Below are 26,887 nucleotides of genomic sequence, written 5' to 3'. Positions count from 1 at the left end.
CTAAGACCAGCCTCGGACATCCTCCTGTTAGTAACTTCTATCTTAATCAAGGTCTTGCTATTATGAGCAACCTTAAAGTATAAATGATAAATTGTAGAAAAGAAAAAAAGCAGCAGACGTCCACCTATTTCTTCACGCGTTGAAGCAGGAAAGACAGAGTAGGTATTGGAAAGTACAGTTAGGGGGTTCTGGGTGATGCAGATGTCACCGATGAGAAAACTATCAAAGCTTTTAGACAAAAAAAATATCACTCAGGGGTCACTGGAGGCAGCCCAAGCCCTAATCCAGTTTCTCGTAGTGTAACAATACACTGCGAGCTGGCATAGTACAGTCCACCATACCAGACGTGAGAGAGCAGTGATCCAAAGTAAAACGCTACAAGCCATGGGAAAGCAGCAACCCTATCAACACAATAACACATAGGCACATAAACATACAGACACATGCATGCACACACACACTTTTTCTCACTTACAGAATGATATGCCAGACTGCCAATTAGGAAAATAATGGCTGTGGGAAAAAAGTCTATACACACACGCACGCACGCACGCACGCACGCACGCACGCACGCACGCACGCACGCACGCACACACACACACACACACACACACACACACACACACACACATATACAGTAACTGAGACCTCTAAGCTCAAAGTTAATAGCACCCAGTTGTTCAGTGCCAGAGACAGACCCTGTGGGAGGAGGCTGTAGGGTGTATGGGTGGTACTGATGCTTAGACTAATGCAACAAGAGCACAGTTTCCTGACAGACATACAGTGAAGGAACATGTAAGAGGACTACTTTATATATTATTTCCAATATTGGGGAATATGTTTCATGTTTATGTGGTATTTCATTTAAAGTCTTTATCAAAATATAATTTTCTCATTAACCTGCACTTATTTTTAATTTTATTGTTTTCTATTTCCCACCTTTTCTTCCCAGTGTCATTTTAAACCTAAGCTTATTTCTGGGATATTTTCTGATGTATTTCTCAGCTGATTAGCCCCTCTTAGCGATGTCCTACCCTGCCATTCAGCACACTAGAGTGGAGCACTGTGTCAAAGGAGGACAAGGACATGATAGTAGAGAAAGGGTGGATAAATGCAGGGAAGAAAACAAACAACAAGATAGCAAAGCAAAGACGATGAGAGATGGCGAGACGGAGCGGCAGAGGGGCACAGATGGCGGCGAGGGAAGGCAGAGCGGAAGGACGGAGACGGAGGGATGGGGTGGAAGTTGATATGCTGGATGTCTTCCTCCTGCTCCATCAGCAGAAGCCTGTTGGAGGGAAAGCACAATAATGAGAACAGCTGCAGTGGACACACACACAAATACACACAAAGTAGAAAACACTCCCCCAGCCACTTAGCCACTCACCTCCATCAACAGATCCACATAAACATCCTTTTCACACTAGCAAAAACACATCATCGCTCTTACCCTCGCACTCAAAGGCCTGCAGCATGGTGGTGTAAGTGGGGCCCAACCAAGAGGTGTAGCTACCCAGAACCCTCTGCAGGTGGTGGGTGGCATCATTAAAGAGCAGATCGGATTCGCCATAGCCTGCTGAGCTGAACAGGCGGAAGCCCTCGGTGGAGTTGCCAAACGCATTCTGCAGGAGAGAGAGTGTGTGTGACAGGACTTAATGCGGGAGGGCATGCGTGGATGTGCGTTGGTGTGCTCTGTGTACATGTGTGTGTGTGTCTTTGGGTTTGTGTGTGTGTGTGTAGCTAGGGGATCGGCGCAGGATGCATCAGTCATCCTGGCGTCTCCCACACACACACACACACACACACACACACACACACTCAGTATGGACGAAGGATGACAGTTTAGCAGATACCTGCACTCTGAGACGTGCAGATCGATAATACAGACTCCACAGAGATATGAGACAGACATAACCACACATATCTGGAGACTAATGCACACACACGGCTGATGCAATTTCTGTCCACACCCACCTGTAAACGTTCCAGGAACTTCCAGACACGACACTTGTCCTCCATGCGCACCACCACAGCGTTAGCGGGGACAGCTGCCAGGTGGCATCGTTCAAACTCGTCCAGGTCCGCCTCAGTTCCATCAGGGCACAGCAGCTTCAGGTCCTCCAGCTCCAGATCCAGGGCCCAGGACTCCTGGTTCTTACCTGGGCCGCAAGTAAAGAACCAGGTAAATAAAGAGACACTTTTCCAAGAAGAAATAACACAATATTCTCCCTAGAATATCTTTCTAATATTCTATTAGTAATAAGATGCACCATGGAACAATTACCACCTGCTATAAACCTGCAAAGTTTATTATCCCTCCATGTTTGCAGGCCTTTCAAGCTTTGGATTTGTCCACATGCCAAACCATTGTCCATGGGGCTTTAGTAATGCTAGGCTGTGGGAAGAGTTTTGAGGGTGGCATCTTTTTTAGCCCTCTTAAAACCAAAAAATACAAGACAAATAGTGTAAGGAATGGATTACACACAGTGTTTATTTGCCTTAAGGTAAACTGCAAACGTTATCATCCCTAGCTAATCAGCTTGTACCTACAAAAGCAACCTTACCACAAAAGGCAAGGGGCATGATTTGGACTACATTAATTTGTTGGGTAACAGCAACAAAAATATCTGTTCAAGACTGACGCATCCATTGTATTGGAGCCAGGTTGCTTTAATATTAGAGTTTATTCCAATATTAGAGGCCTCGGATTGGGGAAGTTTACAGTCCAGCTACTCCAGCTCAATGTGTGTCAGATAGTGTTTTGTTTGCTTAACTCCTCATCAGCTGGTGAGGAAGTTTACTTTTTGCCAGTGACATGCAGTTTTAGCCTTTTAGTTTTTTAGCATAATTTGTAAGTGGTGATCAATTGCAAATTCAAGAGCCTTTTTACAGGATTCTCAGTCTTAAAGCAGCAGAGATTTCAACCAACTTGCAGAGCTTTAGCATAAGAATAAGCTTACACTACCTAGTTAATGCTTATTGAAGCGGCTTGTGATGTAAATGTTGACTTTATGTTTTTTATCCCATTTAGCCAAACAAATTAGAGGCAAAAGATAGACCACCTTGAAGCTACTTTCTCCCTCCATCGACAACAGCAAAGACCTCATGTGTTTTTTTGACCCCTGTTAATTGCTCTGACTCCGGACTTTTCTGTACCATATGAAAAAGCATGCTTCGTTAGACAGCTACACTGTTTGTAGAGCCGGTGTCAAACTGCTGCTTCTCAGCTGCACCAGCAGAGTCTGTGGAGCGTGACTGTGATAATGATCACCATTAATTTTCGATGTAGCCCAGAGCAGAGAAGCAGATGCAGCAAACAAAGAATTGGGCCATTTTAATGCCGGACAAAAATGCCTGAACAACTGTCTGTGCCCTTCCTTTCCTCCCTTTCATTTCTGTTTCTCACTGGTGTTCTCTTTATTTCTTATTGTCATCTATCTGTATCTTTGTCTATATCCGACTCACAAACACACACATACAATCTGTTCGTTGTATTAAGGATTAATTTCACACACTGTAAAACACTCTTAAGTGAAACATTGTGAAACACTGCCATCCTGTGTCTTGACATGGACTAGCACTGTCTCTCTCTCTGCTGGCCCCAAGTAACCTCATCATACATCATTTAAATTGTAAAATTATATAATTATATAATTATGTAACCTGTGGTGTAGTTTCTAAATTAACACTGACCGTCCAAATTGTCAAAGATCGTTGTGTGTTTGACGAATGCCACGTCCCCGAGATTCTCTGCCACACATCTGAAAGAAAAACATTAAACACATGAATAATAAGACACATTCAATGTATAAATAGATGAATAACGTGGAAATCATAGCACTCGGAAATGTGCTTTTGTAACAGGATGGCTCTGGAGACCATAAGTAAACTCCCTCTGCAACATATTGTTGCGCACACTTAACTACTCCGCTAAAGGCGAGTTTACTGAGCACTAATGCACTGCAATACACAATAATGTACAATAAATGTGAATTGAGAATGAAATCAGGTTATAATCTACGATTATATCAAGCAGGCATTGAGTAAAACTGACTTTAAAAAGCAATTTCAGCACACAGTAATCGATCATCTGAGCTGTTTGTTCGTTTTGCATTCTGTTTTAAAGAATGGAGATTTTGTCTCTTACCACTATGTTTACTTCTACAGACCCTAAAACTCTCACGGGGTCATTAATCATTCATTACTGTTTTATTACTATCATCACTTTATTATGTTTTCCGGAATAGGCACTTTAATTACTGTTTTTTTATTTATTTATGGAGACAATAGGCTGGACTAGATGAAAACGAGGGGAGACACAGAGGCAGAGGTCTTAACAACTACTTCACCTCTGGGTGCCATTAGCATATTATTTCCCCTGTTATTAAGGTCAGTGTTGTACCTCAGTGCTCCTGCTTCTCCATAGTGCCTCTCTCTGTGGTTGTTGGCACAGATGTGTCTGTCGTTCTCGTCTCCTATGCAGGCCTCGCACAGGTTCTTGGGGTTGTTGCCTCTCGGGTCGTGCTGTTGGTCCTTAACACCTGGCACACAGCTGTAACCAAAGAAGTTGCCAACGGCTGGTGAAAAAGACAAAGATTGAGTTAGGAGTAAGAATAGGAAAGGTTAAAGGAAGATAAATTCATTTTTTTAATTAAAAAGTCTGTCCTCAGATGAACTAGGCCTACTTCTAATTTATCCAGCAGTCCCCTAGAATTAAATTAAATTATATAAGGTCTATTGAAGACAAGTGGATTTTCAAAGTGAAGGATCAAACTATAACCAACCCTTCGAGCCAAAACACTTAATTAATTACAAAAAAATTACAAATGTTCTTTAGTTTTTAGCTTCCAGCTTGTGTTTATTTGCTGCTTTTCTTTGTTTTATGTGATTACTGAATAAACTCGGCTTTGGAAAATGTTTCACATTTGTATGCTAATTAATTAATTAATTGGCAGATTTACTGATAATGAAAATAATCATCAGTTGCATTAGTTAAGGTCTTCAAAATATCTCTATGGTAATTATCTGTTGGGGTGTTTTTATTTTGTCTTGTTTTGTAGTGTTGTAGTATTTAAAGTGTTTACTGACACTGCCATATTAAGAACTAGAGAACCACGATGGAAATAACATGTTAAGGGAGCAGAAACGTTTTTTAAATGCAATATGAAATTCTATATATTTTCTTTTGTCGACAGTTCACATGAAATGCATCAACGCATTTGTTACTACTGAGGATGGAAAACTTTAAGATGGGTTGCAAATATAAAGTTACATTTCTTCAAAGGTTGAGTAAAAAATAGAGTTAATAATGCTGTAATAATGTCTAGCTGACCATTTTAAGATGCAGATAAAGAGAGTTTTGGTTTCTGGTCTAGTGAGTATTGACAGTAGCAAGACTATAAATCAACTACAGCCCATGTTTTTCATATTAAAGGAAAATGTCACCAAGTGCAACACTGTGGTTTGGCATTCATGTGTTTTTATTAGTTTTTGAACAGTGGAGCTCTGTGGCAAAGAGTATTATAATATATATTAGATTCATATGATACAAACACAATACTTGTTAGGGGGGATCAATTCATTTTTGTTTTCATGGGATTTGTTGGTGAAAAGAAAACTAGGCTACATATTGCTGGCCTCATCTTTCCTTCTCCCTCTCTTGAGGAAATTACCATCTTCCAATATGTCTTTGTGTTCATTGTTAAACCCCACACTCTGTCTCTCACACACTCTCTCACATTCCTCCCCCCCCCCCCCCCAGCCCTTACCGCTCTGTCTCACCTTTGGGGAAGTTGCACTGCTCCCCAATTCTGATCTGCGACGTGTTGACCAGGTAGCCAACGGGAACAGTCCAGCCCACTGTGGTGCGCATGCCGGGGTGACAGGAGCTACGCTCATGCATCTCCAGCAGGGACAGGTCTGAGGAGGAACGACGTGCCATTGCCACCACGTAGTAGCTAAGACCATCTGGAGAAAGCATGAGGGAATCATTTGTCAAATCATTGAGGAAAAAAAGTAACATAGTAATTAATAAAGATACAAGACACACATAATTGTATCTACGTCTCTTTATGTGGCCCTAGCAGGCATAGATACTTGTTTAGATGTACCATGACCTTATCTTAAGTGACTTACATAAGTTACGCTGCTGAAGCTTCAGTGCTGCAATGCTCAAACTTGTGACTTACCAACTCCATTGTGGGACTCTCCTGCAGCAAGCTCCAGGCCGTGGCAGAAGCCAGCAGCATAGATGTCATCTGCAAACATGGAGGCTGCATCTGCTGTCCCATTCTGATGAAAACACGCTTATTTTGTCAATTTAAAATGTTGCTTATGTCAAATTGTCATAAATGGCAACAAACATTGATGATTCACGACGCAAGCTTGTTTTGTTTGTACCATGCAGCTGAATTACCAAATATGTATGGAAAAAAACAGTTAAATTAAGATGTGCACATATTGAAAGGGTGTACAACAAAATTGTCCAGAGGAACTGCTGAGGATCTGATAAAATATATCAGTCTATAACACCTTAACCACCAAAAACTAAAATTTTGGGGAAATTTGAGTAATTAATGAAGGTTAAGTAGTAATATGCAAACTGGACAATCCCCGTTCCCATCCTTTTTTTCTTCAGGTACCTTGATTTTGTTCATACAGTCTCTGGTGTTCAGGCCACGGACGCATTGTAAAGTTCCTCTAATATTCTGAGCTGTGGCGTTCCCGGCCAAATCAAGACACTTCTGCTCCTCAGCGTCAGACAACACGCACCAGGAGACTGCACAAAACAATGGGAAAGAGTTGCACATGAAGTGTAAAATTAAATGTAGGGTTAGAGTTGCAAATGTTTCACAACAACACCCCAAACCTCACCTTTTAAAACATGTAAAATATAAATTTAACCACACCTAAGTAAGAGTTAATGACAAGTCTATTTCAACTAAAGATTTATTATTTTTTTAATGTTCTTTTGGATTTACCTGTAGTTTTTGTATTGGAGACACAGCTGACAGACAGAATAGGCAGAAGGAGGAGGAAAGCTGCAGGCAGTCTGCTCTCTAGATGCTCCATGTCGGCTCTGGTAGGAATCCTGCCTGGGACAACCTCTCTAATTCAACAGAGATGAGGACCGGGTGGATTTCATTGAAGAAAAAAAGACACTCCGCTTCCCCCTCCCTCTCTTGTAACCTGGTCATGAGAGAGAAAATGGGAAAGAGGGGGAGAGAGGGTAAAAGGTGGGATAAATAGGCAGGTAGGCTAGATATGGACAGAAGAAGAAAACATGCATTATTCCTCTATCTCCTCCTCTTAAGGCGAAGTCCCAGAAGATAATCCTTCCTCCATCTCATGATAGCAGTATTGCATTTCCACTTCCAATTATCCGCTGAGACTTATCCCCAGTGGAGAGGATAGCAGTAGACACACGTAGGCTGGGAGCAGTTAAGGTCACCTGGCACAGAGTGTTGACCCAGGGTCTTTAATTAAAAAAAGCTTTGGACAATGTGTCTCTGTGCTGGAGCCGTGCTCCTGGAGAATAGATACCGGCTGGGTCTCGCTCCGGTTCACTGGATACTAAAGCCCCAGGTAAGCAAGAACAAACAGCACTGGCTATTGTTCGGAGCCATGAGGGAAGACATATCTACTACTTCATACAATTCTCCCTTTTCTCTCTCTTTGTACACAAGCTCACTGAAACATTTTCTGAACAGCCACTGAGCCAACTAAGAATTTGATAAATCAAAACAGGTAGAGTTTGTTGAGCAGTCAAGTAAAATGAACTCATCTTCTAATTCTTAGTTGCAGTGTTGCAGATCTGCATGATTGCTCTGGAGATGAAGGGTCATCTTAGTTTTCATGAAGCGTTTTTTAGCCAGGGAGAGTTCTTTCTTGGAGGGAGGGTGGGGTATCTGATTGCTGAGAATTGCATGGGTGAAGGAACAAGGAAGAACAGTGGGACATTTTAAATCAAGAAGTATTTGCAATCAATATCAGTGGTATCAAACGTATGGTTTGCAGTTTCAGAATGGAGAAAAGAGGGTTTTCCATACTGAAACTGTATCTCTGAGGGTAAGCCACCCAGTTTGCACGTCTCGTCTCATTGTCATTGTTGTTTAGTAGATGAGGATCTACTAAAGAAACTCTGTGTGGAACAGCATCACTGCTTTTTTCCCCCAGATAGAAATGTTGCCAAAAAATGATTTTGTATATATTACTTATTCCCTGCCCTATTACTATGGTAATAATGACATATGGTTTGAGTTAGTTTTTTTATTCTTCAAACGTACAGAAGCATTTATCTATGCAAATAGTGAACGTGAGTCTTTCACTCAGAATAAACAGGCAGTGGATTCATATTACAAGACACTCAGATTGATGACTCATATATAGAATCAAGCAATGATCTAAATTTAGCCAAAACTTCACCATGCAAACTTTCTGGTTAGCTGAACCAGAGAATGTCAGTGACTGTAATGTTAAGCACTTCCACTTATTGTCAAATAAAAGACACCAAACAAAAATTAATTTCACATTTAAGTAATCACACAAGTGGACAAAAAACAAAAATGTAGATTATAAATTATTATTAAAAAATATTAAAAATGATCAACAATGTTTCCTTCCCAATAAATTGTCATATTATGGTTATTATCAATGGATGACTATAGCACTGATGTTATGGTTATTTTGGTCTACAACCTGTAGGAGGACTACCCTGACCCACAATGCACCGCGAGGATAATGTTTTGGTGACGTCATGCGTAGCTGGAAGGGAAGACAGCCAGTGAGTGGGCTGGGCTGCGGTCTTGTTTTCGGCTTCTTACGTCGCAAATAACGCCAATGTGACCATTTAGACCCAATACAGGGTTAGACAAACATCACATAATGAGTTAGAGGCTGTATTTCGTGTGTGCCAGGTAGGCTTACATGTTTTTCTATCTCTTTGTTGTGATGCTTCTCGCCCGGCTGCGCCTTGTGCTCCTCTGCAGCTAGCTGTTAGCTTAGCCTAGCTCAGCAGCAGCGGGGAGACGTCTGTCTGACTGGCGCCTCCGAGGCGGCTGTGGACGGACAATAAACCCGCTCGTTAATGGCCTGTTAGCTACAGCGAAACAACCAGGCCCTCTGTCTGTGAGGCTCACAAAGGGTTGTTGGTGTACTTCACGTCAAACCCCAGGCTGTGACATTGAACCGTGAGGTGTTATGATGCTAGTTGTAGCCAATGAGATATGTATTGATGGCTCTCAAAGGAGCAGCTATGTAGTGTTATGTTACCTCCAAAGACATCAGTCATAATGAGCAGGTCAATTAACAATTTAAGAACCAAGCTGGGGATTATGTTATATCAGAGTAAAAACATTTAATGTCTGCAGTTTGTGCCAATATCAGTCACATGTTATAAATAAAGCTTTGACAAAGACCCACAGAGGACTATTGGCATTCAGCCACTGTAAGTAGTTGCTTCCTTTCTGTCTGAACCCTTGGCAGAGATTATCAGAAAACATAGAGGGGATAAATGTAATTATCCTCTTTGCATGAGTGTGCTCATCTGAACTGTCTCTGGCTTCTCTCTCCTTCCTCCGTCAGCGCACTGAAACATGGCTCTCTGCAGTATCCACCTCCTTCTACTGCTCATTCTGCAGGCCCTGAAGACATCAGCTGAGGGCTCAGGTATTGACCTCAAATGTCCCTAATCTTTATGTTAATCTGTTTTCAGGCTGTGATTTAATCTATTGTCTAATCATATTGTGCAATCAGATGCTCATGAGCAACTCACATGGCTGGCAACTGTTCATTTTTGGTGGGAACTGTTTAAAAAGGGCAGACATGACCTATTTCAATGTTAGAAGGTCATAGAGCTAAATTTGAGTTTAAGGTGCTTTGAGAATTTGTTGCTTTTCACCATGTAGGTGAAACTACGTATACAAGTGTCACAATTGCCGTGCTCTGGACATGCAAGGTCATAAAAACAACAGTTTTCCTAGAAATAATATAGCTTTCACAAATTTAAACTGTTTACAGAGTACGAGCAGAGTTATCTATGCTTACAGGTTAAAAAAAAACAAGACGCTCCGGCTTACTGGAGCTTTGTGATCAATCGTTCCAACAGTGATGACTCTCCAATACACAAAAGTGCTGAAGGAAAAGAGCATTTTAATTATGAATCCTACACTTTACTTGGTACATCTTGGCTCATGAACAATTTTTTTTTTTTTTTTTTTTATTTACCAGGGACAGTGCACATTAATCAACATTTCAGATTCCACCTCATGAGTGCAGAATGCCCTTCAGTTTATTCCTAACAAATCATGCTCGTCTTTAGCTACTACAGACCTAATTTTGGACGCAGTATAAGTCCCACCCTCCTGGTGACAACTACTTGAGGGTGACCAGAGTGCTGCTCATCTGTCTGTTAGTTGACAGTAATGTTTGCCAGATAGAAAGCTTGCTAGTTTGAGTGGGAGTAAACAAGTTGGTGAGACAGAAGTCCTTCTATTGGCTTCTGCCTTAAATAAGTCAACGGCGTGTATGTGTTTCTATGCCGTACGATACAAAAAGAGTGTATGCTGAACTCGTATCATCTCTTCCACAGATGGGAAGTTGGAGTGTCTGTGTGAAACCCCTCAATCCCTCCAGGCCACCAAGTGCCACGGTACTCGGTGCTTTTCCTCTGTCAAAGTCAGCAGCAGTGGAGTGGTGTTCGAGCATGGCTGCCTGGAGGGGCTTGACAAAATCCGTTTGCATTGCTCCACTGCTCCGTCTTTCCACCAGGCCATTTTCTGCTGCTCCCAGGAAATGTGCAACGGCAACACCACCAGGAGTTCGCTGATGTCTCTGCTTCCAACAGGTGGATATTAGATCATGAGATGCTTCTTTTAAGCGTGATGAATTGTAAAATACAATAATAATTTACTGTAGCTGTCTATTAAATAATAAGTCACTGTCTAATTTTTCCCTTTTGTCCACAGCCCCAGAAGGCGAGCCAGTTCGGTATCGTGTGGAGACCTTAGCTCTTTTCGTTCTTGGTCCGGTGGTGGTTCTGGCTCTGCTGTCTGTAGTGTCAGTTTTGGCCTGCAGGAGGCTCCATCACGGCCGTCTGCAGAGGCTGCAGGAGTTTGACACTGAACAGGGAGCCATAGACGGCCTCATCACCTCCAATGTGGGAGACAGCACTTTAGCGGTAAGAATGAGAGAGAGGTTCTTGTTGAAAAAATGGAAAGAGGTTCACAACCAAGTGTACAGAGATTCTATCCCACTTGTTTCTTCTCACTCCAAGCTTTAACTGTGTGTACATATTTATTCACTTGCTATATTGCTCTCCCAGAAATTATATATATTTTTAAAGGTTTTTCAGGGCATCTACAAGTCGTGGTGAAGAATGTCAGATTATTTGATTGATGAAAATGTATGGCCGTAAATAGTGCTGATTTAAATTTTGCTTACTGTGATTCAAATTCACTTCTGAAAGGTCTTATATGGTTTGATGTTGCACTGGTCCTCAGTGGAGACATTTAATTCATTCAAATGTGATAGAACAACTGCTGCTTTCTATTTTTTTGGTGAATAAAATCTGTCATTATTTTATTTTAATTGGTTTTCACAAGGTGTATGAATCCATTTAATTGGTGAAGCTTAAAGGCAACCAGATTTAACACTGACATTATAGTGTTTTGGTCATAACCATTTTCACAATTTTATTCCTGCTGTCTTTGCCTTCATTAGGCCCCAAATGTCTGTTGTCCAGAAAAATATGTTGACATAGACAAAGAGAACATAGCGCCTACTCACTGAATCCAAAGCACATTCTTTTCATAAATAGATAATATTTCCAAACAAGTTAGATCTTTGTTGATGCAGAATTTCAATAGCTTTGCAGCTACATGGGATTTATACTTATGCTGCTAACAATTATGGCATAACCAGCTAATATAATATATGTGTGTGTCTTAAGGAACTGTTGGCCCACTCGTGTACATCGGGCAGTGGTTCAGGTCTTCCCTTCCTTGTACAGAGAACCGTGGCCAGGCAGATCAGCCTGATGGAGTGTGTAGGTACGTATAGCAGACCACCGTCCACAGACCAGATTTTATCAATTGGTGCCTCGGTAAATTAATTTCACAACCAGTAAAAAAATATATATATTATATATATACACCAGTAGTCTATGGTACAGATTATTTTACTTGCACAAAAAGCAAATTGTAATACCAGCATTTTAAAAAACTCAAAAAAAAGAGATCACATCTTCTTTTATTTGTTTAAAGCACCTGTCAAAACACAAGTCATGTGTTTATTTGTCTTTCCATTCTTTGTATTGTTGACAATGTTTAAACTCATTATCAGTCAATCGATCAATTTTTAATTTAAGCATTCAAATGAAAGTATGTAGGTCACATGCTTAGAGATCCTGTTTGTACCACACAGTACAGATTGTACATGTTTGGAATTGGGAAAATGTGGTTTCGTACAACTTTGTGCTGTTGATATGGAGACATTACATTTCAAAAATGCATACATTTCTCTTAACTTTTCCTTTTCTCATCTCTCTCTTCCAGGCAAAGGGAGGTATGGAGAGGTGTGGCGGGGACAGTGGCAGGGGGAGAACGTAGCTGTAAAAATCTTCTCCTCAAGAGATGAGAAGTCCTGGTTCAGAGAAACAGAGATCTACAACACTGTGCTGCTGAGGCATGAAAACATACTGGGTGAGTGTGTTACACACAAATGGTGGTGTAAAGGAGAAAAAGGTTGTTTGAGAAAAATCAAATGTCTCTTTGTATAAAACTAGATTTTTCCCATTGTTTCAACTTTATTCATTCCTATCAGAGATTCAAATGTTAGCTTCGTTTCAAAGAACAGTTTTGTGATATATCTTTGACTTCATTTCTTTTATGTTTTATGTGAAGCAGTTTTAATTGCCTTGTTGTAGTAAAAAACATGATTTTTAATAGAAGAAGCTCTTTCTTTTTCAAGCTAAATGTATACGGCAGTGGTGTTTATTCATCCCAACTTCCTTGTACATTCTTATGTCTTAACACCTTCCTGTTTGAATGCTCTTGCGTTGGAGTTGAACGCAATACAAACAAATGCAACACCTGTGCAATAAGGATGCATTACCCAATGTGTTGACACTATGACTGCTACAAGTAATTAGAAGTCCAGATAGCAAAACCGTGTTTATTCAATTAAAACATAAATTTGTCTCTGCTAACACAGCAGAATCCATCTCTGTATTAAAAAGATTGAAGACCTGCCTTCTTTGAGAGTACTTGCTCACCTTCTATCTCTTTCTGAGAATTAATCTTTAGAATGTATAAAAATAATTGTTTCCCGATTACAATTTTTTTCTCTAGCTCATATTCGCTAGATCAAAATAACAATAATTACTGAGTTGTCCGTCTTGTCTAAGTAAAATGTGGATCCAGAGTTAGGTGAAATAGATGAATAGATTATACACATTTTGATGATCTTTCGTCACATTTCTTATCTCTCTTCTCCCAGGCTTCATGGCGTCCGACATGACTTCCCGCAACTCCAGCACCCAGCTGTGGCTAATCACTCATTACCATGAGAATGGTTCGCTTTATGACTACTTGCAACGAGTTGCCGTGGAGACGTCAGAGGGCTTGGCGATGGCGGTGTCGATAGCTGGCGGCCTTGTGCACTTACACACAGAGATCTTTGGCACAGAGGGGAAACCGGCCATCGCACACCGGGACCTGAAGAGCAAAAACATCCTGGTCACTAAGGAGCTGCGCTGCTGCATCGCAGACCTGGGTCAGTCTGTGGTCCATCATATTACTTCATCTGTACTACTATTAATATGTTAGTCTTTGGATTTCCAGACCCTTCATGTTAGTCCAGTACTTCATGCTTCAGACAAACTAAGCCACCTGTTATTCTCTGCTACATGTTTTAGTATATCAATATATATATATATTTTCTCTACTGATTGTTAGTTAACAGACATTTACACAGATAACATCAAAATAAAATAACTTATAAAGTAAGGATTAGATCATAGAAAGATTTTTTTATTTAATGAAGTTAAATTGTTTTGACGAAGTTTCACGATGCTCATCAAAATGCATTATGTTAAACAAAAAAATCTGATGACTGCATCTCTTTCTTCTGAGCATTTTTTATTGTTTGGAAACCAGCATTGTCTTCGTTGGGTTGCAGCATTCCCTTCTTTTATTGTTCTTTTGTAAAGTATAGCGATCGCACAGAGACGTTACCACGGCAACTTTTTGTCTGCATTTGCCTCCCACTATTCCTTCCTACCACATTAACTGGCATCAAAACAGGAAGGAAGTGGGAGAGTAGTTAGGCCTTAAGTAGTTATTTTATTAGATATTTCTTTGATCCAGCACCTATCCTATCAGACACTGGATCTGCGTGTCTTTGTTATCGTTTCTTAAAGTAGTAAAGCTGCTTCTCCTATGATTTGATTGGTTGTGTGTGAGAGGAGCGTCTCAGTGTGATTGAGGCCTATGTTTGTGTCAGTCCATCTTATACTTCGTGCCAGGATTTCTGTATTAAAACAGATATAGTTTAACTAAAATACTTGCTGTAACTGGTTGTTACAGGGCTGGCTGTGACCCACTCCCAGGCAGACAACCTGCTGGATGTTGGCAACAATCCGAAGGTTGGTACCAAGCGCTACATGGCACCTGAAGTGCTGGACGAGACCATTCAGACAGACTGCTTTGATGCCTATAAGAGAGTGGACATCTGGGCCTTTGGGTTGGTGCTGTGGGAGATAGCAAGACGCACATACAGCAATGGTGAGTGGCATGCAGTTGGTGCTTTTTAAAGGGCTGTTGCACAATATACTATTGTATATTCAGATCTGCTTCAGGCCCTGCTGTTAGGAGGGAGGCAGACCGATTTTGCCCCTCATTTATCTTATTGATCCAGTTACTTGCTCTGATCGCTAACATCTCAATTTGACCTTCCAGGTATTGTTGAGGAGTACAAGCCTCCGTTCTACGATCAGGTGCCAAATGACCCGAGCTTCGAGGACATGAGGAAGGTGGTGTGTGTGGAGCAGCAGAGGCCTTTCATTCCTAATCGTTGGTTCTCTGACCCTGTAAGTCTATTACTTGTACTGTATCGGTGTATTTAAGGCATGCTACTTTTTTATGACTCACTATACAATGACAATTTTTGTAATTACTTTTTGAGATACCATTATATGAGACCTTTTAATTACATACTACACCATGACTTTTTTATGACATATGACTGCTTTATGACATTTTTATGGCATACTGTATTATGTCATTTTTTTCTTGACAGACTATACTATGATTCTTTTTTATGAAATTTCTTTTGACATACTCTACTATTACTTTTTTATGACATTTTATTTCTGACCTATTAAAATATGGCTTATGACATTCTATACTCTTACATTACTATTTCTGACATTTTTATTACATACTACACTAGGATTTTTTTTGTAGTGAGTTATTATGTCACACTATTTTTATGACATTTTTATTGGCAAATTTATAAACCAAAGCCGAAAATAGTGCAGAACTACTGGTCCACGAGATATCATCCCCACATCATTGTGTTTTCCAAAATGTTAAGAATCCAATAGCTCTTGCAGTCACATTAATCGCAGAGTTTCCGCTCACTTTGGGTGCATCACTGCATTTTATTTCTTCATCCACTGTTTCTCCCTTCTCTCTTAGACTCTCTCTGCTCTGGTGAAACTGATGAAGGAGTGTTGGTACCAGAACCCCTCTGCAAGACTTACAGCACTGCGTATAAAGAAAACCCTAGACAAGATTCACAGCTCTCTGGAGAAAGGCAAGGAGTCATGAGAGGGATAGGAGCCTCGGGGGAATCTGCCTGATGTCAGGGATCCGCTCAGAGAAGAGTCCAGTGTTTGTGAAATGTGAACGGACAATAAGATGGAAGGACAGACGACCAGAGGAAGGACCTGTTCAAGTGTCATCCAGCCTCATCCTTCACTTTCTCTCTCACTTTCTCTGTGGTTGCCTTCCACTGACATCTCTCTCTTACTTGAAGCCCACGGACGTTTGGACTTGTCCTGTCTGAATAAGCCAGCCTTTGTTACAGGACACAAGTCAGTTGCCATTGTGCAAACTAACCTGAACTATAGACTGTTACCAAGCGTGACGAACATGGATGGCATATTGTAGTACTCCATCCCAATGCTTTAACGCCCATGCAAGACTGCACACACACACACACACACACACACACACACACACACACACACACACACACACACACACACACACACACACACACACACACACACACACACCAAACACACCAAACATACTGAGTGTCTCTTATAATTCAATTTCTGATCCTCAGTCATTGTTTTTGGCATGTGGATGTGGGATTCTGCTCAGAGACAATCAGAAGTGTTTCACTCATTTAGCTTTATGAGAACATGAAAACTATGGCTACAAAGTCTCACATGGCAAACTACACAAATATGTTCACTTACAAAAGGAATACAGCCAATAGAATCAAATATGTTTTAAACTTTTTTTTAAAATTGTATGATATTTATTAAATCTCCACTGCTACCATACTGCTGTGGATAATGTAACACTAATGGTGTGTGAAAGGATTAGGCATTTACTCGACTGAACTTTCTGCACCCATATTGTCATTATTGGAGCTCGTGAAGAATGTTTTCTTGAGAAATCGAAGAAAAGGGTAGGAAATTGTTCCCAGTGAGCTTGTTTGTAGGATTGGGAAAAATGAATAAAACACTAAAGATACACGATGATCTTGGTGAATCTTGGTGGAGTAGACACACTAAGTACCTGCCAATAGGAATTAGTCTGTATCTTACAATATGAATATGATAGTCTCTGCCTGGCACTCTTTGTAAAGTCACTGTGGCTCTTCTGTGCAAGCAGAAAGGAATCAAGGAAGACTTGTTGGATATTGGAGGTGAAGTTGTTTTCTGTAGCGAGATGGGCTTGCATTGACTCCTCGTCTCATATAACACTGTATAATTTGCCTGAATAACAAGAAAAACACTTCATCTTCATTTGGAAAGTGTTTAAGATTGATTTTAAACAGACAAAGTTGCCAGCTGGATGGTTACAAATGAATTTGTTCTCAAATGCTGGGTTTGTTTTGGAAAAAAATTTGCGTTGTCTTTTTTATATGTAATAAAACAGTTACTGCACTCTTGCCCAGTAATTAGCCTGACTGTCAATTTTTCGCATTATACTTGATTCAACAGTCCTGCGGAAAACTATTGAGTTAGACTGTATACATTTAGTCAATATGTTATGACATGAAAAAGTGTAAGTATAATATCATTAAAATGTTAAAGTATAGATGACATGGAAAATGTCAAAGTATGGTATAGTATTTGGAAAATGTAAAAAAAAGTCATAGTATGTTGAAAATAATCATAAAAAAGTCATAGTATAGCATGTCGAAAAGTCATAGAATAATATATGGAAATAAATCATAAGAAAAGTCATAGTATAGTATGTCGATAAAAGTCATAGAATAGTATGTGGAAAAAAATCTTTAAAAAGTCATAGTACAATATGTCAATCAAATTCATAGAATGGTATGTGGAAAATAAATATTGAAAATTCATAGTATAGTATGTCGATAAAAGTAAGAAAATGGTATGTAGAAAAAAAGTCATAAAAAAGGCATAGTATTGTGTGTCGAAAGAAATCATAAAAAAGTCATAGTATAGCATGTCGAAAAAAGTCATGGAAAAATATGTTGTAAAAAAATCATAAAAAAGTCATAGTATATAGTATGTCGAAAAAAGTCATAAAAAAGTCATAGAGTATGTCGAAAAAAGTCATGGAAAAATATGTTGTAAATAAATCATAAAAAAGTAATAGTATATCATGTCAAAAAAGTCACAATATAGCATGTTTATAAAAGTCATAAAAAAGTCATAGTATAGTATGTCGAAAAAATTCATAAAAAAAGTCATAGTATAGCATGTCGAAAAAAGTCATAAAAAGTCATAGTATAATATGTCGAAAAAAGTCATAAAAAGTCATAGTATCGTATGTCGAAAAAAGTCATAAAAAAGTCATAGTATAGTGTGTCGAAAGAAATCATAAATAAGTCATAGCATGTCGAAAAAATCATGGAAAAATATGTTGTAAAAAAATCATAAAAAAGTAATAGTATAGCATGTCAAAAAAGTCACAGTATAGCATGTCGATAAAAGTCACAGTATAGTATGTCTATAAAAGTCATAAAAAAGTCATCGTATAGTATGTCGAAAAAAGTCATTGTATAGTATGTCGAAAAAAGTCATAAAAAGTCAAAGTATAGTATGTCATAAAAAGTCATAGTATAGTATGTTGAAAAAAGTCATAAAAAAGTCATAGTATAGTGTGTCGAAAAAAGTCATAGTATAGTATGTCGAAAAAAATTATAAAAAGGTCATAGTATAGCATGTCGAAAAAAGTAATGTAAAAATATGTTCTAAATAAATCATAAAAAAGTAATAGTATAGCATGTCAAAAAAGTCACAGTATAGCATGTCGATAAGTCACAGTATAGTATGTCTATAAAAGTCATAAAAAAGTCATAGTATAGTATGTTGAAAAAATTCGGAAAAAGTCATAGTATAGCATGTCGAAAAAAGTTATAAAAAAGTCATAGTATAGTGTGTCAAAAGAAATCATAAAAAAGTCATAGTATAGCATGTCGAAAAAAGTAATGTAAAAATATGTTCTAAATAAATCATAAAAAAGTAATAGTATAGCATGTCAAAAAAGTCACAATATAGCATGTCGAAAAAAGTCATTGTATAGTATGTCGAAAAAAGTCATAAAAAGTCATAGTATAGTATGTCGAAAAAAGTCATAAAAAAGTCATAGTATAGTGTGTCGAAAAAAGTCATAGTATAGTATGTCGAAAAAAATTATAAAAAGGTCATAGTATAGCATGTCGAAAAAAGTAATGTAAAAATATGTTCTAAATAAATCATAAAAAAGTAATAGTATAGCATGTCAAAAAAGTCACAGTATAGCATGTCGATAAGTCACAGTATAGTATGTCAAAAAAAGTCATAAAAAGTCATAGTATAGCATGTCGAAAAAAGTCATGGAAAAATATGTTGTAAAAAAATCATAAAAAAGTCATAGTATAGTATGTCGAAAAAAGTCATAGTATAGTATGTCAAAAAAAGTCATAAAAAGTCATAGTATAGTATGTCGAAAGAAACCATAAATAAGTCATAGTATAGCATGTCGAAAAAATCATGGAAAAATATGTTGTAAAAAAATCATAAAAAAGTAATAGTATAGCATGTCAAAAAAGTCACAGTATAGCATGTCGATGAAAGTCACAGTATAGTATGTCTATAAAAGTCATAAAAAAGTCATAGTATAGTATGTCGAAAAAAGTCATAAAAAGTCATAGTATAGCATGTCAAAAAAAGTCATGAAAAAGTCATAGTATAATGTGTCAAAAGAAATCATAAAAAAGTCATAGTATAGTATGTCGAAAAAATTCGTAAAAAGTCATAGTATCGTGTGTCGAAAGAAATCATAAAAAAGTCATAGTATAACATGTCGAAAAAAGTCATAGTATAGTATGTCGAAAAAAGTCATAGTATAGTATGTCAAAAAAAGTCATAAAAAGTCATAGTATAGTATGTCGAAAAAAATCATTAAAAAGTCATAGTATAGCATGTCGAAAAAAGTCACAGTATAGCATGTCGATAAGTCACAGTATAGTATGTCTATAAAAGTCATAAAAAAGTCATAGTATAGTATGACGAAAAAATTCGGAAAAAGTCATAGTATAGCATGTTTATAAAAGTCATAAAAAAGTCATAGTACAGTATGTCAAAAAAAATCATAAAAAAGTCATAGTATAGCATGTCGAAAAAAGTAATGTAAAAATATGTTGTAAATAAATCATAAAAAAGTAATAGTATAGCATGTCAAAAAAGTCACAGTATAGCATGTCGATAAGTCACAGTATAGTATGTCTATAAAAGTCATAAAAAAGTCATAGTATAGTATGACGAAAAAATTCGGAAAAAGTCATAGTATAGCATGTCAAAAAAAGTCATGAAAAAGTTATAGTATAATGTGTCAAAAGAAATCATAAAAAAGTCATAGTATAGTATGTCGAAAAAATTCGTAAAAAGTCATAGTATCATGTGTCGAAAGAAATCATAAAAAAGTCATAGTATAACATGTCGAAAAAATTCATGAAAAAGTCATAGTATCGTGTGTCGAAAGAAATCATATAAAAGTCACAGTATAGTATGTCGAAAAAAGTCATAGTATAGTATGTCGAAAAAAGTCATAGTATAGTATGTCAAAAAAAGTCAGAAAAAGTCATAGTATAGTATGTCGAAAAAAATCATTAAAAAGTCATAGTATAGTATGTCGAAAAAAGTCATAGTATAGTATGTCAAAAAAAGTCATAGTATAGTATGTCGAAAAAAATCATTAAAAAGTCATAGTATAGCATGTCGAAAAAAGTCACAGTATAGCATGTTTATAAAAGTCATAAAAAAGTCATAGTATAGCATGTCAAAAAAAGTCATGAAAAAGTCATAGTATAATGTGTCAAAAGAAATCATAAAAAAGTCATAGTATAGTATGTCGAAAAAATTCGTAAAAAGTCATAGTATCGTGTGTCGAAAGAAATCATAAAAAAGTCATAGTATAACATGTCGAAAAAATTCATGAAAAAGTCATAGTATCGTGTGTCGAAAGAAATCATATAAAAGTCACAGTATAGTATGTCGAAAAAAGTCATAGTATAGTATGTCAAAAAAAGTCATAAAAAGTCATAGTATAGTATGTCGAAAAAAATCATTAAAAAGTCATAGTATAGCATGTCGAAAAAAGTCACAGTATAGCATGTTTATAAAAGTCATAAAAAAGTCATAGTATAGTGTGTCGAAAGAAACCATAAATAAGTCATAGTATAGCATGTCGAAAAAATCATGGAAAAATATGTTGTAAAAAAATCATAAAAAAGTAATAGTATAGCATGTCAAAAAAGTCACAGTATAGCATGTCGATGAAAGTCACAGTATAGTATGTCTATAAAAGTCATAAAAAAGTCATAGTATAACATGTCGAAAAAAGTCATAAAAAGTCATAGTATCGTGTGTCGAAAGAAATCATATAAAAGTCATAGTATAGTATGTCGAAAAAAATCATTAAAAAGTCATAGTATAGCATGTCGAAAAAAGTCACAGTATAGCATGTTTATAAAAGTCATAAAAAAGTCATAGTATAGTGTGTCGAAAGAAACCATAAATAAGTCATAGTATAGCATGTCGAAAAAATCATGGAAAAATATGTTGTAAAAAAATCATAAAAAAGTAATAGTCTAGCATGTCAAAAAAGTCACAGTATAGCATGTCGATGAAAGTCACAGTATAGTATGTATATAAAAGTCATAAAAAAGTCATAGTATAGTATGTCGAAAAAAGTCATAAAAAGTCATAGTATAGCATGTCGAAAAAATTCATGAAAAAGTCATAGTATCGTGTGTCGAAAGAAATCATATAAAAGTCACAGTATAGTATGTCGAAAAAAGTCATAGTATAGTATGTCGAAAAAAGTCATAGTATAGTATGTCAAAAAAAGTCATAAAAAGTCATAGTATAGTATGTCGAAAAAATTCGTAAAAAGTCATAGTATCGTGTGTCGAAAGAAATCATAAAAAAGTCATAGTATAACATGTCGAAAAAATTCATGAAAAAGTCATAGTATCGTGTGTCGAAAGAAATCATATAAAAGTCACAGTATAGTATGTCGAAAAAAGTCATAGTATAGTATGTCGAAAAAAGTCATAGTATAGTATGTCAAAAAAAGTCATAAAAAGTCATAGTATAGTATGTCGAAAAAAATCATTAAAAAGTCATAGTATAGCATGTCGAAAAAAGTCACAGTATAGCATGTTTATAAAAGTCATAAAAAAGTCATAGTATAGTGTGTCGAAAGAAACCATAAATAAGTCATAGTCGAAAAAATCATGGAAAAATATGTTGTAAAAAAATCATAAAAAAGTAATAGTATAGCATGTCAAAAAAGTCACAGTATAGCATGTCGATGAAAGTCACAGTATAGTATGTTTATAAAAGTCATAAAAAAGTCATAGTATAGTATGTCAATAAAATCATAAAAAATGGGGAAAAAAGTCATGAAAAAGTCTGAGAAAGTACGTGTAATTAAATCATGAAAAAAGTCATAGTATAGTATGTCGAAAAAAATCATGAAAAAGTCATAGTATAGCATGTCGATAAAAGTCATTGAATAGTATCTGGAAAAATATCATAAAAACATCATAGTATAGTATGTCGAAAAAAGTCATAGTATAGTATGTCGAAAAAAGTAATAAAAAAGTAATAGTATAGCATGTCAATAATAATCATAAAAAAGTCAGAGAAATTACGTTGAATAAAATCATAAAAAAGTCATAGTATAGTATGTCGAAAAAAATTATTAAAAAAGTCATAGTATAGTATGTCGAAAAAAGTCATGAAAAAGTCTGAGAAAGTACGTGTAATTAAATCATGAAAAAAGTCATAGTATAGTATGTCGAAAAAAATCATGAAAAAGTCATAGTATAGCATGTCGATAAAAGTCATTGAATAGTATCTGGAAAAATATCATAAAAACATCATAGTATAGTATGTCGAAAAAAGTCATAGTATAGTATGTCGAAAAAAGTCACAAAAAAGTCATAGTATAGCATGTCGATAAAAGTAATTGAATAGTATCTGGAAAGAAATCATAAAAAAGTCATAGTATAGTATGTCGAAAAAAATCATGAAATAAGTCATAGTATAGTATGTCGATAAAAGTCATAGAATAGTATCTGGAAAAAAATCATAAAAAAGTCATAGTATAGTATGTCGAAAAAAGTCATAAAAAAGTAAAAGTATAGCATGAATAATAATCATAAAAAAGTCAGAGAAATTAAGTGGAATAAAATCATAAAAAAGTCATAGTATAGTGTGTCGAAAAAGATCATAAAAAAGTCATAGTATAGTATGTGGATAAAAGTCATAGAATTGTTTGTCGAAAAAAATCATAAAAAAGTCATAGTATAGTATGTCGAAAAAAGTCATAAAAAAGTCATAGTATAGTATGTCGAAAAAAGTCATAAAAAATCATAGTATAGCATGTCGATAAAAGTCATTGAATAGTGTCTGCAAAAAAATCATAAAAAAGTCATAATATAGTATGTCGAAAAAAGTCATAAAAAAGTCATAGTATAGTATGTCGATAAAAGTCATAGAATAGTATCTGGAAAAAAATCATAAAAAAGTCATAGTATAGTATGTCGAAAAAAATCATAAAAAAGTCATAGTATAGCATGTCGATAAAAGTCATAGAATAGTATCTGGAAAAAAATCATAAAAAGTCATAGTATAGTATGTCGAAAAAAGTCATAAAAAAGTCATAGTATAGTATGTCGAAAAAATTCATAGTATAGTATGTCGAAAAAAATCATAAAAAAAGTCACAGCATAGTATGTTGAAAAAAGGCACAGTATAGTATGTCGGAAAAAGTCATAAAAAAGTAAAAGTATGGCATGTCAATAATAATCATAAAAAAGTCAGAGAAATTACGTGGAATAAAATCATAAAAAAGTCATAGTATAGTATGTTGGAAAAAGTAATAAAAAAGTAATAGTATAGCATGTCAATAATAATCATAAAAAAGTCAGAGAAAGTACGTGGAATAAAATCATAAAAAAGTCATAGTATAGTATGTCGAAAAAAGTCATAAAAAAGTAATAGTATAGCATAACAATAATAATCATAAAAAAGTCAGAGAAATGACATGGAATAAAATCATAAAAAAGTCATAGTATAGTATGTCAATAAAAGTCATAGAATGGTATGTGGAAAAAAATTATAAAAAAAGTCATAGTATAGTATGTCGAAAAAAGTCATAAAAAAGTCTGAGAAAGTACGTGTAATAAAATCATGAAAAAGTCATAGTATAGTATGTGGAAATAAATCATAAAAAAAGTTATAGTATAGTATGTCGAAGAAAGTCATAGTATAGTATGTCGAAAAAAGTCATAAAAAAGTCAGTGTAGCATGTCGATAAAAGTCATAAAAAGTCATCGTATAACATGTCGATAAAAGTCATAGAATTGTTTGTTGAAAAAAATCAGGAAAAAGTCATAGTATAGTGTGTCGAGAAAAGTCATAGTATAGTATGTCGAAATAAGTCATAGTGTAGCATGTCAATAAAAATCATAAAAAATGGGGAAAACAGTCATACTATAGTATGTCGATGAAAGTCATCAAAAAAGTCATAGTATAGTATTTCGAAAAAGATCATAAAAAAGTCATAGTATAGTATGTGGATAAAAGTCATAGAATTGTTTGTCGAAAAAAATCATAAAAAAGTCATAGTATAGTATGTCGAAAAAAGTCATAAAAAAGTCAGAGAAATTAAGTGGAATAAAATCATAAAAAAGTCATAGTATAGTGTGTCGAAAAAGATCATAAAAAAGTCATAGTATAGTATGTGGATAAAAGTCATAGAATTGTTTGTCGAAAAAAATCATAAAAAAGTCATAGTATAGTATGTCGAAAAAAGTCATAAAAAAGTCATAGTATAGTATGTCGAAAAAAGTCATAAAAAATCATAGTATAGCATGTCGATAAAAGTCATTGAATAGTGTCTGCAAAAAAATCATAAAAAAGTCATAATATAGTATGTCGAAAAAAGTCATAAAAAAGTCATAGTATAGTATGTCGATAAAAGTCATAGAATAGTATCTGGAAAAAAATCATAAAAAAGTCATAGTATAGTATGTCGAAAAAAATCATAAAAAAGTCATAGTATAGCATGTCGATAAAAGTCATAGAATAGTATCTGGAAAAAAATCATAAAAAGTCATAGTATAGTATGTCGAAAAAAGTCATAAAAAAGTCATAGTATAGTATGTCGAAAAAATTCATAGTATAGTATGTCGAAAAAAATCATAAAAAAAGTCACAGCATAGTATGTTGAAAAAAGGCACAGTATAGTATGTCGGAAAAAGTCATAAAAAAGTAAAAGTATGGCATGTCAATAATAATCATAAAAAAGTCAGAGAAATTACGTGGAATAAAATCATAAAAAAGTCATAGTATAGTATGTTGGAAAAAGTAATAAAAAAGTAATAGTATAGCATGTCAATAATAATCATAAAAAAGTCAGAGAAAGTACGTGGAATAAAATCATAAAAAAGTCATAGTATAGTATGTCGAAAAAAGTCATAAAAAAGTAATATATATATAACAACAATAATCATAAAAAAGTCAGAGAAATGACATGGAATAAAATCATAAAAAAGTCATAGTATAGTATGTCAATAAAAGTCATAGAATGGTATGTGGAAAAAAATTATAAAAAAAGTCATAGTATAGTATGTCGAAAAAAGTCATAAAAAAGTCTGAGAAAGTACGTGTAATAAAATCATGAAAAAGTCATAGTATAGTATGTGGAAATAAATCATAAAAAAAGTTATAGTATAGTATGTCGAAGAAAGTCATAGTATAGTATGTCGAAAAAAGTCATAAAAAAGTCAGTGTAGCATGTCGATAAAAGTCATAAAAAGTCATCGTATAACATGTCGATAAAAGTCATAGAATTGTTTGTTGAAAAAAATCAGGAAAAAGTCATAGTATAGTGTGTCGAGAAAAGTCATAGTATAGTATGTCGAAATAAGTCATAGTGTAGCATGTCAATAAAAATCATAAAAAATGGGGAAAACAGTCATACTATAGTATGTCGATGAAAGTCATCAAAAAAGTCATAGTATAGTATTTCGAAAAAAGTCATAAAAACGTCTGAGAAAGTACGTGTAATAAAATCATGAAAAAAGTCATCGTATAGTATGTCGAAAAAAGTCATAAAAAAGTCATAGTATAGCATTTCGATAAAAGTCATTGAATTGTTTGTCGGAAAAAATCATAAAAAGTCAGAGAAAATACGTGGAAAAAAATCATAAAAAAGTCATAGTATAGTATGTCAAAAAAGTCATAGTATAGTATGTCGATAAAAGTCATTGAATAGTATCTGGAAAAAATCATAAAAAAGTCATAGTAAAGTATGTCGAAAAAAGTCATAAAAAGGTCATAGTATAGTATGTTGAAAAAAATCATTAAAAAGTCATTGCATAGCATGTCAATAAAAATCATAAAAAAAAGTCATAGTATAGCATGTCGATAAAAGTCATTGAATAGTATCTGGAAAAAAATCATAAAAAAGTCATAGTAAAGTATGTCGAAAAAAGTCATAAAAAGGTCATAGTATAGTATGTTGAAAAAAATCATTAAAAAGTCATTGCATAGCATGTCAATAAAAATCATAAAAAAAAGTCATAGTATAGTATCTCGAAGAAAGTCACAGTAGATCATGTCGAAAAAAATCATAAAAAAGTCATAGTATAGTTTGTTGAAAAAAGTCATAAGAAAAATAAAAAAAATGTGAAAGTAAAGTATGGCGAAAGCAGTTAAAGTATAAGATTTTGAAAAAAAGTATTAGTATGGTATGGCGAAAGGTTTTGGAAAGAAGAAAATCATAGGGCAAAAGAAGTGACAGTATAGTAAGTCCAAAGTCAGAAAAAGTCATCAATATTATGTCAGAAAAGTTGCTAAAAAAAGCAAATGTATAGTTTGTTTCAATGTTAAAAAAAGTAATTGAAAAGTATGTCAAAAAAAGACATTGTATAGTATGTTAAAGGGTCATTTAAAAAAGGCATAGTATAGTATATGAAAAAAGTCATTAAAAAATCATAGCATTTCGAAAAAACAAAAAATGTCAAAGTGTAGTTTGGGCGAAAGAAGTCATGGTAAAGTGTGTTGAAATTCATTTTTTTTAAGGCATATTATAGTTTGTCGAAAAATAAATCATTG

At 35.3% G+C, this 26,887-nt stretch overlaps 2 protein-coding genes across 2 annotated transcripts; one reads left to right on the top strand and one right to left on the bottom strand.

Moving 5' to 3' along the window:
• Positions 1–375: 375 nt before the first annotated feature.
• On the bottom strand, positions 376–9,282 carry otomp (otolith matrix protein). Its single transcript, XM_054614309.1, is given in 10 exon segments — positions 376–401; positions 1,451–1,622; positions 1,975–2,159; positions 3,694–3,761; positions 4,403–4,577; positions 5,782–5,967; positions 6,189–6,291; positions 6,642–6,778; positions 6,981–7,257; positions 9,271–9,282. Coding segments are annotated over 10 exon segments (1,341 nt in total).
• Positions 8,758–17,187, top strand: acvr1l (activin A receptor, type 1 like). The gene is made up of 10 exons (XM_054614666.1): positions 8,758–8,915; positions 9,583–9,666; positions 10,589–10,843; positions 10,965–11,176; positions 11,948–12,047; positions 12,552–12,698; positions 13,495–13,770; positions 14,583–14,780; positions 14,955–15,085; positions 15,696–17,187. The coding sequence occupies exons 2-10, from the start codon at positions 9,594–9,596 to the stop codon at positions 15,825–15,827; spliced, it is 1,524 nt and encodes a 507-aa protein (XP_054470641.1). The 5' UTR covers positions 8,758–8,915; positions 9,583–9,593; the 3' UTR covers positions 15,828–17,187.
• Positions 17,188–26,887: the final 9,700 nt, after the last annotated feature.

This window comes from Anoplopoma fimbria, chromosome 15, assembly GCF_027596085.1.
Source record: "Anoplopoma fimbria isolate UVic2021 breed Golden Eagle Sablefish chromosome 15, Afim_UVic_2022, whole genome shotgun sequence".
Lineage (NCBI taxonomy): Eukaryota > Metazoa > Chordata > Actinopteri > Perciformes > Anoplopomatidae > Anoplopoma > Anoplopoma fimbria.
The sequence above is the reverse complement of the archived record's forward strand: the minus strand, read 5'-3'. Positions and strand labels throughout refer to the sequence as shown.

Coding starts and splice junctions, on each gene's coding strand:
- acvr1l (XM_054614666.1), top strand. CDS start 9,594: ATGGCTCTCTGCAGTATCCACCTCCTTCTACTGCTCATTCTGCAGGCC. Junction 11,177..11,947: donor TGGGAGACAGCACTTTAGCG/GTAAGAATGAGA, acceptor GTGTGTCTTAAG/GAACTGTTGGCCCACTCGTG. Junction 12,048..12,551: donor CAGCCTGATGGAGTGTGTAG/GTACGTATAGCA, acceptor TCTCTCTTCCAG/GCAAAGGGAGGTATGGAGAG.